General features: G+C 36.7%; 2 protein-coding genes and 1 long non-coding RNA gene across 5 annotated transcripts in view; 2 read left to right on the top strand and 1 right to left on the bottom strand.

Annotated features, from left to right (window-relative positions):
- Positions 1-674: 674 nt before the first annotated feature.
- On the top strand, positions 675-11,985 carry fbxo30a (F-box protein 30a). The gene is made up of 3 exons (XM_006625812.3): positions 675-860; positions 6,078-8,215; positions 8,598-11,985. Exons 2-3 carry the CDS (start codon positions 6,095-6,097, stop codon positions 8,799-8,801), a joined length of 2,325 nt encoding a protein of 774 aa, XP_006625875.1. The 5' UTR covers positions 675-860; positions 6,078-6,094; the 3' UTR covers positions 8,802-11,985.
- LOC138223136 (uncharacterized) lies at positions 11,714-13,953 on the bottom strand. Its single transcript, XR_011181650.1, has 3 exons — positions 13,868-13,953; positions 13,239-13,283; positions 11,714-11,802 (listed from the first exon to the last, which is right to left on the bottom strand). It is a non-coding gene; the product is annotated as an uncharacterized lncRNA (long non-coding RNA).
- Positions 13,464-26,069, top strand: part of epm2a (EPM2A glucan phosphatase, laforin) — a 30,799-nt gene continuing 18,193 nt past the window's right edge. The window contains exons 1-2 of one of the 3 annotated variants that reach the window (XM_015348431.2): positions 13,464-13,632; positions 13,931-14,183. In XM_015348431.2, the coding sequence (XP_015203917.1) occupies positions 13,934-14,183 (250 nt within the window). In that variant the 5' untranslated portion in view covers positions 13,464-13,632; positions 13,931-13,933. Of the gene's footprint in view, positions 13,683-13,930; positions 14,184-26,069 lie in introns of all 3 variants that reach the window. The other 2 variants (XM_015348425.2, XM_015348437.2) reach the window with 2 other exon arrangements.

Genomic DNA, 26,069 nt, shown 5'->3' with positions numbered 1-26,069 from the left:
GCTGCACAGGTCTGATCAGCAGCTACAGAAAACGTTTGGTTGAAGTTATTGGCAGTAAAGGAGGTTTCACTAGTTTCTAAATATAAGGGTTCACATACTTTTTCCATCAATGACTTTGACTGTTAAAACCACTTGTTCAATAAATATATGGCAATATAAAAGGCTATGTGTTGTTTGTTAAATAAGACTGTCTTTATTTATTATTATGACTAAGATGAAGATCAGATCACGTTTGGAGCCATTCATACAGAAATCCATATAATTCCTAAGAGTTCACAAACGTTTTCTCACAACTGTATCTCTCTTTAGCTTTATATATATATATCAGGCAATAAAGTAGCATAGGCATTCAAAAACGGCCAAATAAAAACTGTCTTTTTATATTAATTCATTAGTTCTGATTTTACTAATCATATTAACCGATGACAACACAAACAGTACTCTCTGCATCAAAACATTATATAATAGAACTGTCAATACTTTTAAATAAAAGAAATCAAATATATTCATTAAATCTAAATGAAAAAAATAGCTCTAATTATCTGTATAATTATATTTAAACATAACAATAAAAGGTAAATGTAAGACATCCTCATGAGAAAACAACACACAAGTTGCCTTTAATCAGTTTCCCGACAAGCCGCACTCTGACCGCTGCGCGATGACGTCATAGACTGGCGTCCTGGCCAGAGGAGAGACTAGACCCCGATAGAGGGAGGGAGAGGAAAATTGTGAGACAGAAAAAAGAGAAGAGGCAGAGAAAAGAAAAGCGTCAGTTTTGTCAACTATTGGATAAGACCACCGAAGAAGGAGATACGAAAGTTCAGAGTGACAAAGGAGCGGGTTTGTGGACAGCGAAGGTAGGAGGGGTGTTTAGTTTAGCTGCTATTGTTGATGAAAAAAGTTTAGTCCAATCGAGCAGAGTCACAGCTTGGGGAGACGGGAGTCTTTGCTTTGTCAGGATTTGTTTTCAGCATCAGCAATGAACTCGATTCATGGAAAGTAGTGAACTCCAGCGGCTCTAGCGCTTGAATTTCAAATGTTTTTTTTAACGGAGAATGGGGAAGGTAGTTGACTTTTTATTATAGAAGGGCTCTCGGGTCCTTACTGCGTGAGCCGGTACGCCCGGTTCTGTTGCCCCTTGGCGAAGTTACATGGTGCAGGCCGAGGGGTTTGGGGGAGGGGATCGGGAGTCTTCTGTTAGTTTTCGTTATATAAACAGAAACGCAGACCTGTCAAAATGCAGCACAGACCACTGCGGGGTAAATAAAGGACCCCGAGTTTGTTTAACGATGTTGCCAGTGTCGTGACATTTTAAGCTTGATAAGAGCCATTTGTTTACTTCTGAGGTAGGAACTGCAGTCCACTCGTCACTTAAGCTGTAATGCCGGCTTTTTTTCTTTTAAGCGTGTTAGTTAGTTGTCCTAGGCTTGTCGTCAGAGCTGGTTTTCACTGTTTCAAGCTCGTTATTCTATCACGAAAGACTGTCAAAAGCACAATAACTTTTGAAGTAACGCATGCAGCATGTGATATGTTCTTGACATGTAAAAAGACCACAAGGCATGGTCAATGCTTACATTCAGCCTCTTACTTTGATTAAACATTGTGTGACTTGTTTGTGGCTAGCTCTTTGAAATGTTGTTTCTTTAAATAATATCAAGATCGGAGACGTCTGTGGACTATTTAAGTGTGAAAGGTTATTATTTTCTGATGAAGAGGGGGGAAAAAGGCTCACATTTAATCTCGGTTCGATAAGAGTTTAGATCTTAGCAACTGGACGTTTATGCACAAATTGGCCAGATCCACAATTAAAGAAACATTCAATATAATCATACTTATCAAGTCTTCTGTCTGCACTGGTACACTCAAAATAATTTAAAGTTTAAATTAAATTAAAATTAACGTTTAATTTAAAGTATTTTGAGTTTGGCTTTTCCTGCTCCTTTAACCTGAAACGTAGCAAGCTATTAAGAGATACATCCTTGTTAATGTAACCTGTAAGTGTAATGTAAACACTTAGTTTCATTAATGCCTTCTGATAGTAACTTTCCTTTTGTAGTTGATTGAAATAATTTGAAATGTCTGTTTTGGAATTTTTAAATATAAATCCATTCCATCCACGAAAGTGTTTAGATCTATAATAATCATGCAGCAACTAATCAAATTGTCTAGAGCTGCATACAACACCTGTAAAAAATATAAAAACTGCACTGTTATGATATGATAATACTTTGTCTGATTTCTGAGAAATGTGTTTTGCATTCAGGCAGCCATGTTTTACATGCATAGTGACGTACAAAAAACGTATAAGATTACATAAAAGACATCAATTCATACATAGTCACTATACTTCATTGCTACAGGAATCCACACAGTTTACCAGAACCTGTAAGTTTACTTGCCCACAATCACACAAAGTCCCCATAATTGTATAAAACCTCTTTATTTTTTTGCAGACCCACAAATTATACTTGCGAAAAAGGAATTCATAATTTATTACTTATTAAAACTTACAATTAAAAATAAACATTAAATTGCAGAGTGCTGTGATTGTATTTGATAATTTTGACAATGTAATATGGCAGTTCCTACAAACTTTAAAAATGAAAGTGTTGTTTCATTCTCAGTATGGTGGAGATTTAGTTTTAAAATCTAAAATTTATTTTGTTGCATTTGCAAATGCAGCTTATTAATTGTCCTCACATAAACTTCAGAAACTATAAACATAGAAAGTTTTATTGAAAATTCTATTTATCATATATAATGGATTTCTGTTTATCATGAAACATCTTTAAAATAACCAAGACCTCAACGGGTTGCACTAGTGTACCCATACATGGGGCTTCACAACCAAGATCAGAATGAAAAAACAACAAATAAACAGCACAAAAGTATAACTAAAAATAAAAACTATCAGCTCATGACAGGAAGAAAGACGCTGGGGCACTTACACAGCAGCCAGAAACCTATTTTAGTCTTGGTCTTTCGGCACAACTTATCAATAACGAAAACAAATATATGTTTTTCTTTAATCCTGATCATGGATGTGGAGCCCCAGGTATGAAAACAGTAGTGCAACCCTTTGAGATCTTTATTTTAAAGATGTTCCAAGATGAACATAAATCCAGAAAGATTTCGTCTTACAAGTATGGTTTTACACCCCATATTTATGCCCCTCTCACAACATAGTGAGAAAAAATAGTATTAAAATCTTCTCAGTTTACCTTCTGAATATTATTTTTCATCACACTTTTTTTATTTGGAGAAAGGGATCTCAGTGTGATAAAATGTATAAAATGAAGGTACTGTCTAGTATTGTTTTGCCGTTAACAGGTTTAATGATATCTTTGTCTTGATCGACAAATTATTCTGGAATGTTAATATTTTTGTCAGATGATTTGGCTCAAAATGGCTAGATGCAGTAGGATGCCAAAAGAATGCCAAAATTCTGTAGTAATATTTTCACAGGCTGAAACCTTTTTTTAATCTAACTGTGCTCTGTAAATAAATATTGATTAAAAAACAACAACTTTTTTTGTTAAGCACTTTTCCCTAATTAAATTTATGTATGTGTTTGTCAGTTCAACCAATTTATTAAAAATGAAAACCTTCAAAGTCTAATTTACTTTTTTGAGGGCTTCCCTCAATAGAGTAGCTTCAGTCCCAGTGGCCGGGCCAGATAGTAGGTGATTCCTCTGCTGTGCTGTACATTATTAGCTGTTCCTCATTAGTGCTGCTACAAGTTTGCTGCCAAATGTCAGAGACTGAGCACAAATTTCTCCTATTACTTATAAGCAAGATGAAAGCTTGATGTTTAAAAAAAAAATAATATACCAGTAATTTATTAAATGTATGATAGCCTGTACACTTTCCTGAAATTACTGAAAATGGTCTTTCTGATGTAACCTTGAGGTTTTAAAAAGTGCAGTTAACAATAGGATATTACTTGGTAGATGCTGTGCTTTAGACACTCATCTGATCTTGCTCTAGGAACAAGGGTCATAGCCCTCTAACTGGGATTATTTTTAGTATTTTGCTGCAAGTTCAGTCAAGCTCTTGTGCTTCTTTCATTACCAGAGATGTTGACACTTACTCAGCAAGTGAAATACAGCTGTTTTTGTGTCAGCTGCATTGGTCTGCTTGATGATGCAAGTTCAGTTCTGTGCGCTATTTCTGTTTGTCAGATGGTGTGCCATAGGCTTCTGAGAACCCCTGCTGAAGTTTACATTTCACTTATTATGGGTTGGAATCCTCTTCACATTTTTTCATCTAAGACTTCCATGTCTTTCAAGACTTTTAAAATACAATTTTCTGTAGTGAACAAATCTGAATGTTTCAGCTACATCCTGAGAGGAAAAAACAAATCAGTGCAACATCCTATACAATGTCTTTAAATCTTAATTACCAAAATCTCTCTATATATAACAAATAATGTGAAAAAATATTGTAGTGCAGCATTCCACTTTACAGAATGGCAGAACTTTGTCATAGTAAAAAGTAATGCTTTGAATTGATTCTTTTTGAAGCAGTTGCCTCAACTTCTTGCATACTGAAATGGCTCTTATTTGGTGGCAAAAGGTAGGTGAAAGAAAGTTTTGATTTCTTTATGTATACCTAATGTTAAGGAGAGCTTGTTTTTAAATAACTTCACGGATATGTGTGAGGTTGACTACAAAAAGGGTGTGAACCATTTTCCTAAGACATATGCCAAGAGCCAAGATAAATTGCATAATGATTGCTGGGTGTGAAAACATTATGTCAACAGGTATGAAATGTGTTAAAATACTATTTTAATCACAAACTGTATGATTGTGTAAAGGTGATAATCCTTTGGATTAGAGTTGGATGAGTTAACCAATCAATAGTGATCTACAGGAGACCACTTGTACACCTAAACCAATTTAATTAATAAAGTTTATTTACTATAGCACACACTGTGGTTAAAGGAAGTTGTTAGGTTCTTCTGTGAAGATGCATTTTAAGAACATTTAGTAATGTGAAATTGCAAAACCTTGGGTGGAGCAGTGGTACTGTGGCTAAGGATCTGTGCCTGCGGCTGGAAGGTTGCCGGTTCAATCCCGTAGCTGGCAGAGGAATCCTACTTCGTTGGGCCCCTGAACAAGACGCTTAACCCCAGCTGCTCCAGGGGTGCCATATAAATGGCTGACCCTGCGCTCTGACCCCAAGCTTCTCTCTCCCTGTCTGTGTGCCTGTATGTCTCATGGAGACCAAGCTGGAGTATGCGAAAAGACAAATTTCTAATACAAGAAATTGTATATTGCTAATAAAGCTATCTTATTTTAAATGAGTACTTATCAATGGACACTTTCTGGCACTGGATATTTTTCACTTTTTTTAGATATTTTAAAAGCAGTTAGACATGATAATGGATTTTAAAAACATGACAAATGTTCAAGTCCTCAATTTTTGGCAGCAGTTACAGGCTGAAACGTTCCTAATGCATTGCTGATGTTATTCTTAGAACCAACGTTGTGATTTAATTTCCAGAAAGCTTTCTGAAGTCCATTTATAGAAATAAGGATTCTGGATATTGTTGTTGTTATATGAAATGAAATGATAATCATTGAAGAGGAAAATGTTGCTTTTGGTGCAGGGATGTATGTATCTGTTTTTAATTATTTAATTTGGAATGCTTAAGAATATGTCACTTATCAATAGAGAAATTGTTACTATTACATTTTTGTAAACACATATTTGCTATGCATTGATTGTATTGGTTAGGCACAGGAAGGCAATAAATAATTATCCCTCCTCTGCTTACAAAACAACATGAAGCAGCTGTCCCTTGAGAGGGAAACTGGACTTAATTTTCAAGAAATATTCCATTCTTCATTGTGGTGTATTACTTTTCTTTTATGCAGTCTTTACTGGTAGGCCTTAAGCTTAAAATGGAGTGTATGAGAGTTTAAAAGGATAAATTGTCTAAAACAAAAAGCCTTAAATATTTCCTATTATAGTAAATGTAAAGTTTCTTTGGCACTATTTGTTGTATGACATTGTGAACAGTAAATCTCCAGATTAGGCCTACAACTAATTCTCACTTAATTGTCTTCCAGGGCTGGTGACCCCCAAAATGGAGGTGCAGCAGCACGTACACTGCATGAACTGTGTCAACCGGAGATGTATGGCCAGGCTGGAGACTGGAGTTTCTTGTGACCTAATTGGTTGTCCTTTAATCTGTGGAGCTGTTTTCCATTCATGTAAAGTAGATGAGCATCGCCTGTTGTGCCCTCTTGAAAGAGTGCCTTGTTTAAACAGTGGATTCGGATGTCCATTTATAATTGCAAGGAACAAAATAGCCGAACATCTTGAAATATGCCCAGCAAGTGTGGTCTGTTGCACTATGGAATGGAACCGGTGGCCAGTGAGCTACGCAGATCGGAAATCTTATGAGAACCTAAGCAAAGACGTTGATGATGTAGAACAACTTGATATGGCATTAGCACTGCAGGATCAGCGAATGCTTCTAGAATCGCTTAAAGTGGCCACCATGGTATCCAAAAATGTTGACAAACAGCCCAGTACCAGTGAAAAGATGCCTATGGCATCCAGCATACCAGAAGACAAACCTGCAAATGGAATTTTTGCTATGGATGCAGAATCATATGGTGAACTTTACAGAGCTACAGTAGAGACTACGAGAAGCTTAGCTGCAGCCTTGGACATACTGAGTAATGCAACACGGGATATGGACTTAATCAATGGAAGTCTTCCTGAAGAAAAGAGTGAAAGGAATGGTGATATCCATGTGAAGGATGAAGTAAAAGCTTTGGACTTGGAAAATGTTGAGATGAAAGAGCATGATGAGTCTGGATTTGAGCTTGGAGCAGTTGGTGGAGTGGATCATGATGTAGTAGCAGAAGCACTGAGTGATAGAAAAATGTGGTCAGAGCAAAATGGATTAGAGTTTTTAAAAGAAGAGGTAGAGGGGGGAGAGATAATGAACATCGTTGAGAGGATGAAAAATCAGAAAACCCTTTGTAATGGATTTCACAATGCAGAAGGCATCCAGGATGAATTGGAACAGGAGGAAATGGATTTAGAAGAAGCTGAATCGAAACACTCTGAAATCAATGGGTCTTGGGCAGTCAGCATGCCAGAATGTAGGTCTATGATGACTTATAATTCCATACCTGTTGTAGTGCAGGAACCTTCTGGTTCTCGGCCATCACCTCCACCACTACCACTGCCTGAAATCCTGCAAAATAATGCCCTGCAGTCCTTGCCCATTGACAGTGAGGACAGAAGGTTTGAACGCAAGTTACAGAATCTCCAGTTTCTTAGAGGGATGAGCGTATTTACATTTAATGGACGCAGAACTCTATTTACTGATCCATATTCATTTCGTGCAAAAATGGAAGACAAAGCTGTTGACACCTCTGACCTAGAAGTGGCAGATGATCCAATGGGTCTTCATGGAATTGACCTTATCACAGCGGCCTTACTCTTCTGTCTGGGTGACTCACCTGGTGGCAGAGGAATTTCAGATAGTAGGTTTGTTGATGGTTATCGTATTGACTTTGGTACACAAACCTTTTCGTTTCCTTCTGCTATCTTGGCAACAAACACCATGGTGGGTGAAATAGCTTCAGCTTCTGCTTGCGATCATGCAAATCCACAACTTTCCAACCCAACCCCCTTCCAGACGCTCAGGCTGGACCTGGTTCTAGAATGTGTGGCTCGATACCAAACCAAGCAGCGATCTATGTTTACTTTTGTTTGTGGGCAGTTATTTAGGAGAGATGAATTTTCCTCTCATTTTAAAAATGTTCATGGAGACATTCATGCTGGCCTGAATGGTTGGATGGAACACAGATGCCCTTTGGCTTACTATGGCTGCACCTACTCCCAAAGAAGGTTCTGCCCCTCTGTACAAGGTTCTAAAATTATTCATGATCGACATCTAAGATCATTTGGAGTCCAGCCTAGTGTACCTGCACTGTTGACGGAACCCATTTCCAACAACACTTGCTCATCTGGGTCTCACTATGACCATTTGAGTAATCTTCCATTTGAGGTTCTGCAGCACATTGCAGGGTTCCTGGATGGCTTCAGTCTGTGCCAGCTGTCTAGAGTATCACGGATGATGAGAGATGTGTGTGCTAGTTTGCTGCAGGTTCGTGGAATGGTTATTCTTTTGTGGGAAAAGAGGCAATATCCAAATGGACCTTCATCTTGGCAGATAAAAGACAAGGTTGGTAACTAAATGTTGGCAAGACACATCACCTAGTTTGAAAAAGCCTTCAGATCTGTCCCATTTTCCATTTCTGCAAACAGAGATAGCCTGGTGAAACTGTAAACTACTTTTATAGAAATTGTTAGTTGCAGTGGTTGTATGTAAGAGAGTGAAAAATGCTATCTTGACAATTTGAATACTTTATTCTGCTCAAAATAATAAGTAAAAGCACAAAATCAATGTTTTTGGTTTTATCAAGAAATCAATATTTTTACACATGCTTCCTATTTCTGTGTTGTAATTCAGGCCTGCTGAATATGTTTTCTAATGAGGTGAATATATAGATGAGTACCTAATAATGAAAAGTGTTAATTACTTGTTTAATTGTGCATTTCCCTAGGTGTGGAGATTCAGTACAGCTTTTGGGACTGTGCACGAATGGAAGTTTGCTGACATTACTAGTATGGCTGACCACCTGAAGAAGTGCAAGTTCAATACTGTGGAACGAAGAGAAGAGGCTATCCCTTTGCCTTGTATGTGTGTGACAAGGGAGCTAACTAAAGAAGGACGATCCCTGCGTTCAGTTTTAAAGCCAGTATTATGAAAATACATCTTCTAGTCTGCATCTTCCACTCTGATTAAAGAGCTATAACACTCAACATAACCTCTTTGTAATTTGATACTTTTATCAATGTACTGCAGATTATGTATACATAAAAATGTCACTGTGTATATAAACTGTTTTGATGTTAAAATTATTTTTTATATAAAAGTACTGTGCTGTATTAAAGTTTAAAAGAGGAGCCTTAATGTATGAAATAACACTTGACTTGCTGGAAATAAGTTTCTTTTGATCTTTATCATTAATTTCCCCTGTGGGACTCTGATATCTTTGTATATTGTTATGTTATTCTGCATGGTTTGATATTTAATTAGTACCCTTTGGGTAATTTCAAATGTTAAGAATATGCACACACTAGCAAGAAACTCAAGGAAATTTTATTTTGTCTTTTTTTTTTAAAACTGACCAAATGAAATGTGCATTTATCACTTGTCTCAGTATGTGAAGTGCATGTATTTGTATAATCATTTTTACTAGCCATATCTTGTCTTGTACCTTACCATTGAATCTTAACAGCTAAAGGAGTTAGGACAGCATTTAAGGCTCAAGAGTTTTGTTTTAGTCTAAAAACAAGTAGGACATGAAGTCTTGCACCTAACATTTATGTTGATGATAGGTTTTGTTGCATGGTGAGAGTTTGCAGGATATTTTCACAGCAAATTGCAATGTTGTGTTATGCAGATCTTTTACAATATTGTTTTGGAGTTCTATACAGTGCACATAATTATTTCATTGTAATGGTAAATTAAAACAAATACAATACTGTAGTATAAAGATGATCACCTAGCACTTTATTTCCTAAGTGTAATTTTAAGTTAACTTTTAATTTGTAGTGCACCTCAAACCTTTCTTTAACACCGAGGAAAGACAGGAAGGATTTTTGTATAAAAACCCCAAAGTTGCCCTCATTTTTCTTGTGTGTATTTACATACACAGAATTCTGCAGTGGACTGCTTTACTACCTGTTCATGCACATGTTTCAAGCAGTAATGTATGTACTTTGTGTGCAATTCTCAGCTGCTTTTTAGTGCTATGATTGAATCTGCAAACTGGACACAAAGAGAGTAAAGAAACACATGAGAGAAAAAAAATTCCTGCTGCTTAACACTGGGGTGAAGTAGTTATTTTTTGTTTGCTCCTTGGAAGAGCAGTCAGAATCGTGCATGATGTGCCCTTCACCACCACTGCCATCTTTTAAAAGTAAATGAGTAGTGGGGAAGCTATTGTTTGGAAACACAGTTACATTTATCTAGATACCTCTGACTGGAGGTGAAAGCACTTTAACAGTAATGTTCATCACAGGTGCAGTGGGCATATCTAAATGCATGTGATTGTGTTGCTGTTTAATAAAAGGAATGTACAATCCTACTGCATCTTCCTGATTTTTTTATTACAGTCCCCATTCATGAAAAGGCAAGGTAAACAGAAAGAGCAAGGTTTGTAGGAATACAAGGACTGTACTATTTCTCTACAGCTCGTATCCTCGGAACTTGTGAAAATGGAATAACAAGAAAGATTCAATTTGTGCAGCCTTTGGCGCATAAAATAAAAGACCATAGTGAATTTGCTCCCTATGTGTCCTGTATGCAAAATCTAAACAACTTAAATTTTTGGTGGTTCAAGATTTATTTTTTTGTCCCCAATATGCCCCCCCTGATTGGTGTTTCTGTATAAACAGCTCCCTGAAGCTTTTTTTAATTCTATTGTATAGAAATAGGTTTTGAAGCTTGCTTAGGACATTTTGTATAACTTTTATTTCATATAAGTGGATAATGGCTGCTTGTTGCTGGGCATATAATGAAATGATCGCAACTTGATTTCAGGAACTTACACAGGATACCATACAGTATTATTTAGATTTTTTTGTGGTTTGAAACGATTAACACTATCCCTAAATGGGGATTTAAAGTTTACAAAAGCTGAAATATATCCGTCTTAATACATTTTAAAGAAATGTGGAATCAATTCATTGATGTATTCAGATGAGTTAGGTTTGCCTTTTATATTCATATCTAATACATCAGACTTTAGATGAGTGCACTGCAGACATTTGATGAGATGTACAATCTGAGAAACCATGGTATTTAAATTGATCAAAATATACACAAGACAATTAGGATATGAACTGCTGCTAAAGAAGTGGAAGCTGGGTTTGTGATTAATATAATATTACTTCTTCCTCTTGCTAAAGGTCAGAGTTTTGGTTGAATAGACATAATTGCAAGAGTATTGATTTACATCACCCTGCTGGGTTGTTAGTGTTAAATCAAATTAAAATTTAGGATTGCTCTTTGAAAATATTTTTGGACTTTAATTATTACCATTCTTTTTAGGATTCAACAGATGATTAAGTTTATTTTGAATACAAAATGTGTCTGTTTTTTATATAATTAAAATAACAGCTTTATAGAAATTGAGACTGGCAAATGTTACTACTCTTGAATAGCTTTGAGGCATTTTTGGAAGGTGGAAAATAAAATTTGATTTGAAATTCAAATCAAACCCACGAGATGAAACGAGACCTTTTTGTCTTAAATACTGAATGTGTTAAAGGTTTTCTTACGGCAATGAAAAGAAAATAATGAATTTTCCTTGTTTAAATATTCTTTATAAAAATCAATTTAATGTAAGTAACAAGCTTTTGAAAAATGGTCATTTTCAGATTGTAGTAATAATTTGATCTAGGAGGAGGAACAAGTAAAGGTTTATTCCATGCTGAAAAGAGAAGAAAAGAAATGCAACTTTCAGCTGTGTGATCTATGCAGAATATATATTTGAACACGCTTTGCGTCACACGTATTAGTCTTCCTTTTAGCTTCACAGAATTCATAACGAGTGTGTGATATACTACTCAGAATCCTGTGTTTCTCTCCCTGGTGTATGGTCATGTTCCCTACTTACCCCTGTCTTCATTGAAGTGAGAGTAGGAATGTGATTTAAGTCATCCAGGAAGTGTTGCTTCTTTGCTTGTGGCCCTGAAAACCTGTGGGAAGATTTGTTATAAGAAACATTTATGTCATTTGTTTGAAACTGTTGATCATACAATCATTAAAAACTCCTGCGGTTTGCAGTGATCCTTTTATTAGAGTTGGTTGTCTTGATGGTTGTAACATTCAATGCATATACCTGTTATAATTTTGGTTAATAAAATTTCCTTCACCCAAGAGTCCTAGGCCTGTAGTGTTCATATATACACATATTCTCTTGCAAAATGAAAAGCTATCCTTTTTAAATAAAAATATAGCACAGCCAATGGCATCACATTAAGTACAGTTGTGAACTCCTACTATAAGCATAATAAATGCTTGGGCTGTCTACCTGAAACTTCAGTTTGCATAATAAAGTTTGCATAAACAAATTCAAATTAAAGCAATTCCATGTTCACTTTTTTAGCTTGAGCAATTTGTCCCTTAGGCTTTTCTTAACAATACTAGATCTACAGTACTAAATTATTATTCAAAACATCATACATACAGTATGAATGTAAGTCATTTAAAGTGCAAACAATCCACAACATACTTGAAATGGGGAAACATCCATTACCTTACCATTTTAATCACGACCTGCCTAATTTACTCATTAACCTGTTTCAGATAGGAGGCACCATCCTCCTGGGAGAGTATTTAACATACTGTACACAGCCACACTGAAATTAGGTTAAGTCATTTGTTTTATGGAGTTCATTTTCAGGCTTTTATCCACCAACAAAAGAAACTGAGCTGCCTTGTGTCCCTTCTTGGCAGCTGGTGCTTAAAAAATAATCAGAGTACTATTCAGTGGAGAAGAGAGTTCAGTTCTGGCAAATGCCAAGCATAAGATGATGGTACTGTATGACATACCTCGGAAATAAAACTACTTGAAAGTGACAACAGATCATTCAGCTTCCCTCAAGGGAACGAGGCCTAACCCGCACAACCTGTCAGTAGCTACCATTACACATCTATTTCTCCGGAAAGTGCCCACGCTGAAATTTTCACAGTTGCAGAAAAATGTGGATGAGGCCACAATTAAGCAAAGTTTTGATCCTGTGCCTAGTCAAGTTTAAAAATAATTGTATGATCGTATTTTAACCTCTAATTTCCCATTAAAATTACCTCTCTAATACAGAAGTGTTGATTTGAAAGCTATAGAACCCTATACTGTATATCTTAACATTGTAACGTTGAAAAATATATTTTATAACCAGTAAAATATAGACATAATCGCTCCCTCATGAGGAGTAAGCGCTTAGAAAAAGACATAGAAATGGATATATATACTGTATAGATAGTGGATATAGAAATAAGTTATTGATATACTTAAGTACTAAATCTTGTTAACCAAGTCACCCCTTTGCATAATTGATTTGAAAAATTCTTCATCTGTTTTGCGCTAAAGAACAATATATTCATGTTGACTACTGATAACAAAACAACTCACGTAATTATTTTCCTCTTCTTTTCCATTCAACATAAAAGTAGTATTCTGTAAAGTACAGTAATAATTTTATTTTTAAAAACAGCAAACGCAATAATTAAGACAATTAAGACATAATGTTAACACATTAACGATTTAAAAAATTTAACATATTTAAAAACTAAAATATATTGCGTAAAGGCAGGTTGTCTTCCCAGTCCAAAGATGGCAGTATCGTACACAATAAGATCAGCGTTCCTTGCCTTGCATAGCAGATTTGTGACTTTGTTGAGAAGGTTTAAACGGCTCTTTTGCTTACGGTAGTTCATTAATATGTTGTATTTCTCAATATTTATCAAATCTGAGAAATAAAAAGAAGGGAAGGCGAAGAAGAACAGTTTGTCTTTTACCAGCCACGGTACAGCTTAAATACCGGCTGTTTACATTTTAGCAGTTTATTTTTAGAAGGTAATAATTCGGCCATTAAATCAAGGTAGATTTATCGTACTGTAGAACTGACGTTAGAGAAGTATTTATACTAATGTATATATATTTTTAGCTTCATAAAAAGATATCATAGGCATAGAAAAAAACTCAAATTTGATCCTTGATTATACATTAACATTAGCTTAATTGTCGCGTAGTTGAATTACACTGCTATCGTGGCCGGCTGTTTTAGTGTCCCGTCCGTCTTGTGTTTTCTGTCTCACGAGTAGAAGATGATGTTGTTCAGATTCGGTGTCATACTGACTCCGGAATGCGAGGACATAGAAGTGTTCGTGCTGGGTTCGAGGCCAGAGATGGGCGAGTGGGATCCTAATAAGGCAGTGCCAATGAAACCCGCGCAGACTGTTCTGTCAACATGCGAACCTTTTTTCTGGATGGGAGAGATTCTCCTGGAGGAGCCCTTCAAGGACACGTTCTGGTTTAAATACATTAAACGAGTCGGCGGCAACTTCATATGGGAAGGTACTGCACTATGTTTCCCCAGGAAGCTAATTCTTTATATCTGAACTCATTTCCCCATCTTTCCTTTCCGGTTTTATTGCGATAATAGTGTTTTAATTGTAATTAATAATTGATGTGTTTATATAACCTTACATAAATCAGTGTTTTTTTTTTTACATAAAATATACGTTATATAAAATGAGGCCTTTTTGATTTCAGTCAAAACCATGAATTATCATTAATTATGATTAATCCCATGTACTTAAATGTACAAACTGTTTAAAAAGCACGTGCTCTAACACAGTTGATGTGATGTAACATCAGTAACAGATATGATGTTACTTTAGTGACATTTTCTCTTTAAGTGTTCATTGAAGATATCAATATTGCACTCAGTGTTCATTTTGGTAACCTTGGATGTGCAAGAGGTCACAACGCAGGATGTCTTGTGGTCTGGTTACATAAGAACAAGAACATACAGTACGAGAGGCCATTCTGTCCATCTAGCTTGTTTGTGTATTTTCAGTAGCCAATTGATCAAATGAAATCCTGGTCACTCTTGAAAGACGTCAAGGTATCAGCTGTAACAATGTGGTGACTTGTTCCATACACGCACAACTTTTTGTGTAAGAGTGCTCTTGTGTTTCAACAGGTAATTGGGCCAAGGGTCTCATCAATAAGCCACGTCAAAGGTTTTTGAACAGCTACAGTAGTAGTTCAGCTTTAGGCTGAAAGAGATATAACACTACTATTTTTTCTCATTCCCTGGTAAAGGCATCTTTTCTAGAAGTATAAATTGACACCTGGTGTGACGCTCTTAAACTTTTTATTGTGTTAATAACACATTCAGGATCCCTATTTGCAGCACTAGTGTGCATGCAAAGAGAGATGGCCTCATTTAGTAGCATACGCTACAGACCAAATGTAAAACACAAACAGAAAGTACGGTTCTTTGCTTAAGCTTTATTGATGAGAGTCATTATAACAGCAGTAAGAAAAACTGTGTTTTTATGTATTACAACTTTTTTTATATGTGATATCTGTCCTGGAATACTACAGTAGTGTGGTGGTTTGTTAGTGAGAGAAATTTTAAGAGGTAGAGTCTTAAGTAAATGGAAATTATTTAAAAATAAACAATTATAATGTAATTCAAAATAATTTAAGTCCCAATAATATAGTTATTACTGCTGAAATTATTATTTTGTGCCACAGAATTAATCTTTTGTATATTAATGGGATAAACTAAATAATATCTCATAAAATAAACAGTAATCTGTTTTAATTTTAGGCACTTATATTCCAGTTCACTGGTACTGTATATTTCATCAGTAGCAAATAAGCTAATGCCTTCATCCATCAATTTTTTAACCTCTTCATCCAATTCAGGGTCATTAGAAAGACCAGTTCTATCTTGGAAAGCCACAGGTACAAGGCAGGATACACCCTTGATGGGACACCAGTCCATCTCAAGGTACGCACAGACACAAACAAAGACATACATGCAGTTTCACCCCATGATTTGAATCTGGGACCCCAGAACTGCAAGACAACAATTCTAAGCATGTGCTACTGTGTTGCCCCTCTGTTAATCATTCTAGTGAATTAAAACTGAATGTTCGTGATGTTTGAGTCAGAATTAGTCATAATAATATAAAACTGCTTGAGGCAAATTTTGTAAACTTTTGAAGTAAATGTTGTAAACATTTTTAAACTAAAAAGAACATTTTGTTTCAGTCTGTTCTGGATAAAGTGGTACATGTACAGTACACTATAATTATATTGTGAAACTTTCCAATTTAAAAGGTTTATACATGACCATTAGGTGTCAGTAGAAAGATAGTTAAATTGTTTTAATCGGGGTCTCAAATGAACAATAAAGTACAGTTTTATTTAAAACAATGTTGAGTGCTTTGTATAAATTAAAAAGTGTGTGCGAAGGAGTATCATAGATGTACACCTGAAACAGGAAATTAAAAACAGAATTTACAGAAAGGCAATTAGGTTTTCATTAACATATTTAAAAGTTAAAGTTGAAAGTCTAAGTATTGCTTATATGTTTTTCAGAACTGTAAGTGAAAACACATATTTCATAACTTGACTTGTGCTTTGAAAATTATTTTTTTTTACTTTTTTGTTATTTATCATGTCAGTTGTATCAGTATTACGGCTTATACTTCATTTCTGTGTTGATTACCTGTACTTACTACTGACATCATCTACATGTATATAAACTCTGGATATTCTGCAATGTAACTTGTAGTTACTGTATGTATTGACATCCATTTTTGTCTGTTCAGTTCTAATAATTTGTTAGGTTAGGTTTGTCTCAGTGTGATATTCCATGAACTCCCTAAGGACTGGTTAGCAGGTGAATCTAAAGGTTTGAGGAAAGCTGGATTCCTGAAATTACCCAGTCTCTCACTATATGCAAGTGTCCTTAGACCCCCTACAACACTATCGGCAAATCGTCCACACTTAACGAAGTACTCTGCTTAAGTAATGAAATGTCCCAATTAAAACGATGATCAGTATTTGTTATCTGCGTTTCTAAAACTGCCAAAATGAGTTGATTAACAATTTGTGTGAACAGTCTTTCAGAAAGATAGAATATGAATGCAAGAACAGCAAAATATATTTTGAAAATCACAAAACAAAAACACTGAAAGATACCAATACGCACCATGTGTTAAGAGAGCAATGCTTTGTTAGCATTGGTACAGTATGTTTGAAGTAGGACTAACTCCACGCATTGTGCTTGTTGTCTAAGGTGTTAACAGCTAGCAGTTTCTAACCTGGCTGACTTTGCAGCCAACCATAGTATGCTGGGAGACATTACACTTCACCAAGACTGATGGAGAGGTAAAGTGTAGTGGTCTGGCTAAGAGTGGCTAGTCGCTACAGTATTTAATTTACAGTGATTAATGGCATCCTGACAAAATGCCACTACATTGATCAATGTCTATGCAAGCCCATCCTGACATGATGTTCATTGGTGTGTATTTTGGTTACATATTTTGTGATTTCTGTGTTTAAAATAACTCATGACATTGTTTAGATTAAGCATTATGTGCATTTATTTTGCATATACATGATATCTCATTTATGCAAAAGCAAAGAGAAAACCTTCTACTCCATATTTTACTGGACATACAGTACTACTGTACACAAAAATGTGACAGGTCTTTCCTTCCATATTTAATCTTGCCATTGAAAAAAACTTCCAAGATATTGATTTGTACGTACAATTATTCCTCTGTGCTTTTTTGACCACTCTTCTGTGTGTTGTTTAAGTTCAAAACTGGCTGGGAGACCAGTGAGAAGGATAGCTCCTGTTTTCCTCATCTGATTGAAGACTTTCATGTGGCAGTTACAGCATCTCTGTCTCAGAGATGCATCTTGTTATTCTCGTAAATGGTGAGATTTAAATCCTGAGCATTTTGACTGGGGAAGTTGTTTTTGCATTGTAAGTCTGACCTCTTTTCTTGCCCCCATTACATTGAGCAGCAGCATAATAATAGTACTTGGCTTTTAGAAACAAAGGTAGAAGGGGACTCATTGCATCCGGCACTGAAACACAGTACCCTCTGGGACTGTGTGCATAAGGCCGTGGAGTCACCTTTAAGAAGAATCTCTCAGCACCTGTTTACACATTTTACTTGGGGCTCGTACTGTATGTGGCAGTGCAAACCACTAACCATTAGGGGGTGCTACATCATTAAAGATACAAAGTAAAGTACGACATATAATTACCACCCAGTAAGTGCACATGTGTGTCTATATAACATTTCTTTTTTAAGGTGTCAAAATGACTGGAAATAACATAGTTGAACTAGAAGAAAACAGACTGCTGTGTTGTTTAAAATAGAAATTTCAGGAAAACATTATGAGAGAAGTGCAGCTGAGAGACCAATCACTCCACAGATGATCTCCGCAGGCACTCATTTCCTGTTCTGCATTTTGTGTTTATGCTTAGCATGCTGTGAAAATTACCAAATAGAAAATCAATTGTAAAAAGCAAATTAATGAAGTCCTGTTTTCTCATTCTGTTTTTGTTTGTAATCTATGTTTTGCTGACAGGTTTTATTCACAATAATGTTTCCATGTATGCCTATTTGAGTTTTACAAGTTACTAACATTTATAACTATTTATAAGGTCTGTTGTCTTTTAGGTTGAAGTGATGTCAAGGGTAGAATTTGTGAATACAAAATAACTATCAATGTTTCATGAAAAAGTGACAGTAAATATTCAATGATATCCTTGATTCTGTGCTTCTAATTTCCCTTAATTGTAGAAAGTTGAGTAAGGAATAAGACAGACACTGAAAAGGTTTGAGCAGCATGTCTAGAGAGTTATTTAATAATTGAAATATTTTGATATGTTGTATAACAACATCTAACAGAACTTATTTTTTGTAAGATGCGTCTTTAATATTGATATTTTTCCCTGGCAGCTGGAGGCTGCCTCTTTGGTGGAAATTCACCGTTATGGTGGCATGGCTCAGGAATTATGTCTGAGAGACAGTGAACGAGATGGGCGCACCAGAAACCCAAGCTTTCATTTTGAAGTCTTGAAGAATGTCAGAATGCTTCCATACTTAGCAGCATGTATCTGAAAGAAAGGATATTTGTCCTCTTGCATATTATTTTCAAAGTTAGGAATTTTGTTTTTGTAATAAAAGTGTAAATCACATTATTGTGCTTAATTCAGTGGAGGGGCAAGTGATATCAATATTACATGAAATATTTGTTTTAAATAATCCCTGAAAGAAATTAAAACAGGATTCTATAGGAGTCTGAACATCAGTGCATTTAGAACTAAAAAAGGGTGCTCTTTCTTACACAAAGTGGAGTCTGGAGGACGTTATCCAGCCATGTTCTTATATCATGTTTTGTGTGATGATTTTGTGAAAAGCAAGTTTTCAGTAGTAATTGCCTATTGTTTTAGGCCGATAGTTGTGCTGGGTAATCTGCAACAGCTTTCTCCACCTGGGAATTTAAACCCATAACCCCTGTTGAGGAGTCATGTGCCATAAACATTACTCCCCACAGCTGTTCCTATATAATTCTTCCAGCAAGACCGTACAGACTGAAATTGCTGCATCAGCTTTAGGATTCTGTAACATGTAGTCTGAATTTTTCTTCCTGTGTAAGGTTTTGTAAGATTGTATATGATCCTACATCTGGATCTTACAGGATTCCACTGATCCTGTGAGATCTACAATATAGTCCTAGATCTCGATTAAGTACATCCCAAAAGAACCTTGTACAAAATGCCTAATCTGGAATCTGTATACAGTATCCTTTTTTTTTGTTTGAAAATTGTAAGACTCCTTTGTGATCCCTAGATCCTGTGTGATTAGGTTCCAGATCAAGGTTCAGTAGCATTTTTAGTAACAGTAACAGGAAGTGGCAATTCTTCATCATAATTGTATATAGAATATAGTACAAGACTGCTCAGAAAGCCCCACGTTCATCCCACAGTCCTAAATTCTCTCATGAAAGAGTAGAACATGCTAAAGCCATGCTAAGTTAATAATAATAATTGCTTACACTTATATAGCAGTTTTCTGGACACTCCACTCAAAGAGCTTTACAGGTAATGGGGACTCCCCTCCAGCCCCACCAGTGTGCAGCATCCACCTGGATGATGCGACGGCAGCCATTGTGCGCCAGAACGCTCACCACACATCAGCTATTAGTGGGGAGGAGAGCAGAGTAATGAAGCCAATTCATAGATGGGGATTATATTCGGAGGCCATGATTGGTAAGAGCCATTGGGAAATTTGGCCAGGAGGCTGGGGTTACACCCCTACTCTTTTCGAGAAACACCCTGGTAGTTTATACTTTTGTCCTCTAGTTTTCATTTCACTGTTGATTGACATTCTGTGGATGACAATGACATTGTCATTGCTTTTAAGGATTTTGAATGCTTGAATGAGGTTCCCCTCATGGTCTTTTCTGTTTACCACTTACCGTAAAAGGCTGAGTTTCTTCAGCTTGTCAATGTAAGACATTCCTTTGAGCCCAGAAGTGTATTTAGTTGCTCTTCTCTGAACTGATTCTGGAGCTGCAATATCGTCCTTGTATCTTTTATGTTTTTAGCTGTTCTCTTATGAGCTCCTGTTTTAGATTTCTTAGACCAGTGGGTGTTATTTGCAGACAACTACATTTGAGTAGGTTCCAGGTTATACCTATTCATTTAGGATCATCAGACATTTATTAAACCTTCTAATATAAGGTTTATCTCCATTTTTAACTTAATATTTGATTTTTATAATGATTTCTATCTTTAGTTTGGTCTATTGAAAGTAAGCTTTTCAGAGAATCCCTTTCTATATAAAATATCAGGTGTGTGGCAGGAGATCATTATTTTTTTTAAATCAGTTGAATAATATTTTGTGTCAGTGATAGCCTGAATTATAACCATTGCTTTCTAGTGGTGTTCTGATGTTTTTAAAACATTTGTCTGTCCAAGATATCAGTCCTTCTTGTGAAGAATTGTAAAATGAAGAAGTGGAGTATTGTGGATTTTATTTGCATTCCAAAATTAACGTTTGCCTATATGTATAATAAGTTCAATTTCAAATGAAGCAAATAACACCTCATGTTTTTTTCTAAACTATAACATTTTTCATTGCCAGCAACTACTGTTGCATGCTGTATTGTTGTGCATTTGAAAAATAATTTTTTTTTTTGGCTTGCACTACAGTGTGTAGGGTTCTGTGTATAAGTGTAGGGTTCTGTGTATAAGTCTGTGAGACTATGTGGTAATTAATATTTGTAGTTCTAAGAAATGTGTGTTTTTACTGTGTTACTTTTCTCGCTTTGCTGCCCTAACTTTCCATTTCAGAAAGATATTTTAAATTTTGCTCTGTTGAACTTCATTAACCATCTTTCAAATATACAATAATCTTGATTGTTTAAAATAAAATAAAATGTTTTCCAAGCTGGTTTAATCAGTGTGCACTCTATGTATAAGACAGAACAGAATTAAAATGGAAGGCTGTAATTGGAATCTGTTAAATGTACACAGTGGCAGTGACTGGGCATTTTTGACTGACAAAATAAATTTGCAGAGTAAGGCCTTGTGGACTGAAGATGATGTACATACAGTACTTGGGATGAAATAGGATAGGGCTCTTTTCCCTGAATAGACAGATGAGAGTAGAGTTCAGGTCTAAGTGGGATGTAAATGCTATTTTTGTAATTGTTTTAGACAAAGCAGAATTATGTGGCAGAACTCATTTTCGCTTCAGTGGGCCATACAATGAATTCAGGAATTTCACTGACATCTGCAGAATCCAGAATGCAGTGCTGCATGTCACTGAAATAGTTTCTCTCTGAAAATCAACTGTAGCTTCTTTACATTTTGACAGTATAAGATGGGTGTTTCACAGTGGCCTTTCACAACAATTTTTGTTTAATCATTTTAATCTTAACCAGTCACTGCCTTCATTTGACAATGCGCTACTGTTAATTATTCTGAATTAATTTAGAATTTATTAAGTCCATCATAATTTATCCTGGTAAAATTTCTTCCATAAAATACCCCTCTGCTTTAAAATCTAAATCTCTATGCCACTGATATTTTGAATTTGTTAAAATTATTAATACATGAATTGCTCTGAAATATTAAATTGGTTTCCCTTTAGGTATCATAAAAAGACCATTTCTAAGCAGAAATTATAAAACATTTTTGAATCTGTGAAGTTGAAAAAAAAACAGGATTATTTCTGATATAACACTTTTTACTGATAAGGCAAAGCAGTGCAAAGCTAGGTATTATCCAGTTGTACTGTATAAATGTATTTCTACTGTAATGTTTCATAAGATCACCAAAACGTGTTCAACGCTTGGATGACCATGCTTGCTTGACTTCTAATGATTTTTGCCTTCCTGCTCCTGTGCATTTCTCATTTGTTCCCGAAAGCAATGCCTTAGATTTGTTATCGATGAACCCATGGGAACCAACAAGCCACCCACTTCTCCATGCTTGGGAGGCTATGGAAATGATTTCTGTTTACAGTATTTCATATTCCAGTGCAATGTGTGGCTCTTATATAAAATAACACTTTCACAAAATAAGGTTTTCTATGTCATATTATTAAAAAATAATATTTGCAATGAACTTTTTTGTATTAGTTGACAAGGACTTGCTTTGAAATTATGTATAGTACAAGACATTCATTCTATTCACATATTTGGGGACTACTTCTGATCAGAACAAGAGAATGGAGTAAAAGCCATGTAATATTAGAAATGTAGTACTGTAGCTGAAAGGCTACATCTAACTCTGTAGTAATATTCTATAATAATGAATTAATTTAGATAAATACGCTTTGCTATTTTTGGTGTTGAATTTGTCTGAGTGTATGTGTGTGCTGTAGAGGTGTGCCAGTATTGCAGTATCTATGTTTTTGTCATGTCTATCTCTGCATCTGTATCAGTTGGTATGATATCTTTCTGTATGTTTGCTTTCTTAACCCCAGAATATTAAAGATTTTTAAGGAATTACCTGCAAAAATTACAAATGACCAGACCTTTCTTCTTCCTGACCAGAGAACTTCCCCCCACCAGAATATAGACTACCTAAAGTTGTTCAATAAGGATATGCTCAGTAATACACTAGAAAGAAAAAAATGGGTGGGGTTCTTGAGTGGTTGTCCATCTCTAAAAGCACTTACCTGAACACAGGTTGAGCAGTGTAATCCATTGGTCCTAGGTTTCAGTCTGGGTCAGTCTGTGACTAGGACTTCCCAGGTTGTAACACACATTTGGCTGAACAATACAAAGGGAAGGGTGATGTTAGTCTGCCAGGATTCTCTCAGCTCTCAGCAAAACACAAAATAGGACAATAAGCATACAGTATACTGCAGAAGCATCTGCTTGTTTGCAACGATTTTTTCACTTCGTACGGTCTGCGGCGTCTTGGCAGGTAACTTTTGCGAGGCGCATGTTGTCTTTCAGCCGATCCAGCCAGCGCGTAAATGGTCGTCCACGGGGCCGGCGGTCTTTGCCATTGATGTGTCATTGCTGCGGAGCACGTGTCCATACCAGCGCTGGCGCGATTCCCTCATCTTCTCAGTGATTGTGGTGACTTTGAGTGTTTCTCGCACCTCTTCATTCATGACATAGTCTTGTCAAGTCGAGGGTCCATCACAGTATCTTCATTTCCATCGTATGGAGTACCTGTTCATGTTTTTTTGTCGTTGGCCAGCATTCAGTTCCGTATAGGGCCACTGGTCTGACCACTGAGCGGTAGACTTTGGATTTTAGGCACAAAGGGATCTTCTTGTCGCACAGTACTCCAGTGACCTGCCGCCATTTCATCCAAGCGGCACTGACTCGCGGCTTGGCGTCTAGGGTAGTGCAGGCAGAGTTGACACATGAGCCTAGGTACTTGAACTGGGTCACTTTGTTCAGTTGGACCCCACCAGCTGCGATTGTGCCATCGGTTTGATCACCGCATTCCAGGTACTCCATCTTCTTGATGTACAGTTTCATCCTGAATCGTTCATTGATCGGGAAGGTGTCTGAGGTTCCAGCTGCGCAAAGTACTGAGCTAGTGGCCTTTTGGTACAGCTGACATAGACTTTGGGAACGTGGTGCTGTCGCAGCGCCAGCCAGATGAGATAGTGCGGTACCCTGTCGAATGCCGTTTCTAGGTCGAGAAATGCCATGTGAATCGTTTTCCTCTTCTCGTGGTGCCTTTCCATCAGTATGCGGGCTGCGTGTATGGCATCTATTGTTCCGCAGTTTTTCACAAAGCTGCATTGGTTTGGCAAGATATCGACGATGGTTCTTAGTCCTGCGTCCAGCACACGCTCGAAATTCTTCATTGTATGACACAGCAGCCGGACCGGCCTGTAATTGGAGCAGTCGTTAACGTCGCCTTTGAATATTGTGTATAATTTTGGTCATCATTTCTTGCAGTGGGCGGCACGTTGGCACAGTGGTTAGCATTCCTGCCATGCAGTGCTGGGGCCCTGGGTTCAATTCCCTGGGGTAATATTTGAGTGGAGTTTGTATGTTCTCCCTGTGTTCATGTGTGTTAACTCCTGTAGTCCAAAGACATACTGGAAATCTGTCTCTTTGGTTCCGTAGCTTCTTTTGTTCTAAATGTTTATTCACCAACTAATACATACTTTAAAACCCATGAAGTTCTCTGAAGTCATACATTATCCAGATCTGTTGTTGCCTTCAACGATGCACTAGAGGGATATGCAGGACATGCAGCTTTCATATACAGTAGCACAGCACAAGAGATATATAGAATCACACAAAGATATTAAATGCTGACTAATTATTTTTAAATAAGTAATGACAAAGTTTTATTGTGTTATTTATCAGTAAGGGTTAGTTGTATCTACTATTAGGACTTGGCGAGGACTAAGCAAAGGTAAAATATTCTTTGTATGTTAAACCATAAAATGTTAAGGGGGTGTACTTACTTTTTCACAATGCTGTATAGGTGTATGTACATATGCTGTATATACTGTACATATACAGTGGTGTGAAAAAGTGTTTGCCCCCTTCCTGATTTCTTATTTTTTTGCATGTTTGTCACACTGAAATGTTTCAGATCATCAAACAAATTGAAATATTAGACAAAGATAACACAAGTAAACACAAAATGCAGTTTTTAAATGAAGGTTTTTATTATAAGGGAAAAAAAAATCCAAACCTACATGGCCCCATGTGAAAAAGTGATTGCCCCCTAAACCTAATAACTGGTTGGGCCACCGTTAGCAGCAACAACTGCAATCAAGCATTTGCGATAACTGGCAATGAGTCTTTTACAGTACTGTGGAGGAATTTTGGCCCACTCATCTTTGCAGAATTGTTGTAATTCAGCCACATTGGAGGGTTTTCGAGCCTTAACCGCTTTTTTAAGGTCATGCCACACCATCTCAATCGGATTCAGGTCAGGACTTTGACTAGGCCACTCCAAAGTCTTCATTTTGTTTTTCTTAAGCCATTCAGAGGTGGACTTGCTGGTGTGTTTTGGATCATTGTCCAAGTGCGCTTCTGCTTGAGGTCACGAACAGATGGCCGGACATTCTCCTTCAGGATTTTTTGGTAGGCAGCAGAATTCATGGTTCCATTTACCACAGCAAGTCTTCCAGGTCCTGAAGCAGCAAAACAGCCCCAGACCATCACACTACCACCACCATATTTTACTGTTGGTATGATGTTCCTTTTCCGAAATGCTGTGTTACTTTTACGCCAGATGTAATGGGACACACACCTTCCAAAAAGTTCAACTTTTATCTCGTCAGTCCACAGAGTATTTTCCCAAAAGTCTTGGGGATCATCAAGATGTTTTCTGGCAAAACTGAGAGGAGCCTTTATGTTCTTTTTGCTCAGCAGTGGTTTTCGTCTTGGAACTCTGCCATGCAGGCCATTTTTGCCCAGTCTCTTTCTTATGGTGGAGTCATGAACACTGACCTTAACTGAGGCAAGTGAAGCCTGCAGTTCTTTGGATGTTGTTGTGGGGTTTTTTGTGACCTCTTGGATGAGTCGTCGCTGCACTCTTGAGGTAATTTTGGTCGGCCGGCCACTCCTGGGAAGGTTCACCACTGTTCCATGTTTTCGCCATTTGTGGGTAATGGCTCTCACTGTGGTTCGCTGGAGTCCCAAAGCTTTAGAAATGGCTTTATAACCTTTTCCAGACTGATAAATCTTAATTACTTTGTTTCTCATTTGTTCCTGAATTTCTTTGGATCACAGCATGATGTCTAGCTTTTGAGGATCTTTTGGTCTACTTCACTTTGTGAGACAGGTCCTATTTAAGTGATTTCTTGATTGAGAGCAGGTGTGGCAGTAATCAGGCCTGGGTGTGGCTAGAGAAATTGAACTCAGCTTTCCAAAGATGTGATAAACCACAGTTGATTTATGTTTTAACAG

The sequence above is a fragment of the Lepisosteus oculatus genome, chromosome 2 (assembly GCF_040954835.1).
Source record: "Lepisosteus oculatus isolate fLepOcu1 chromosome 2, fLepOcu1.hap2, whole genome shotgun sequence".
Lineage (NCBI taxonomy): Eukaryota > Metazoa > Chordata > Actinopteri > Semionotiformes > Lepisosteidae > Lepisosteus > Lepisosteus oculatus.
The sequence above is the reverse complement of the archived record's forward strand: the minus strand, read 5'-3'. Positions and strand labels throughout refer to the sequence as shown.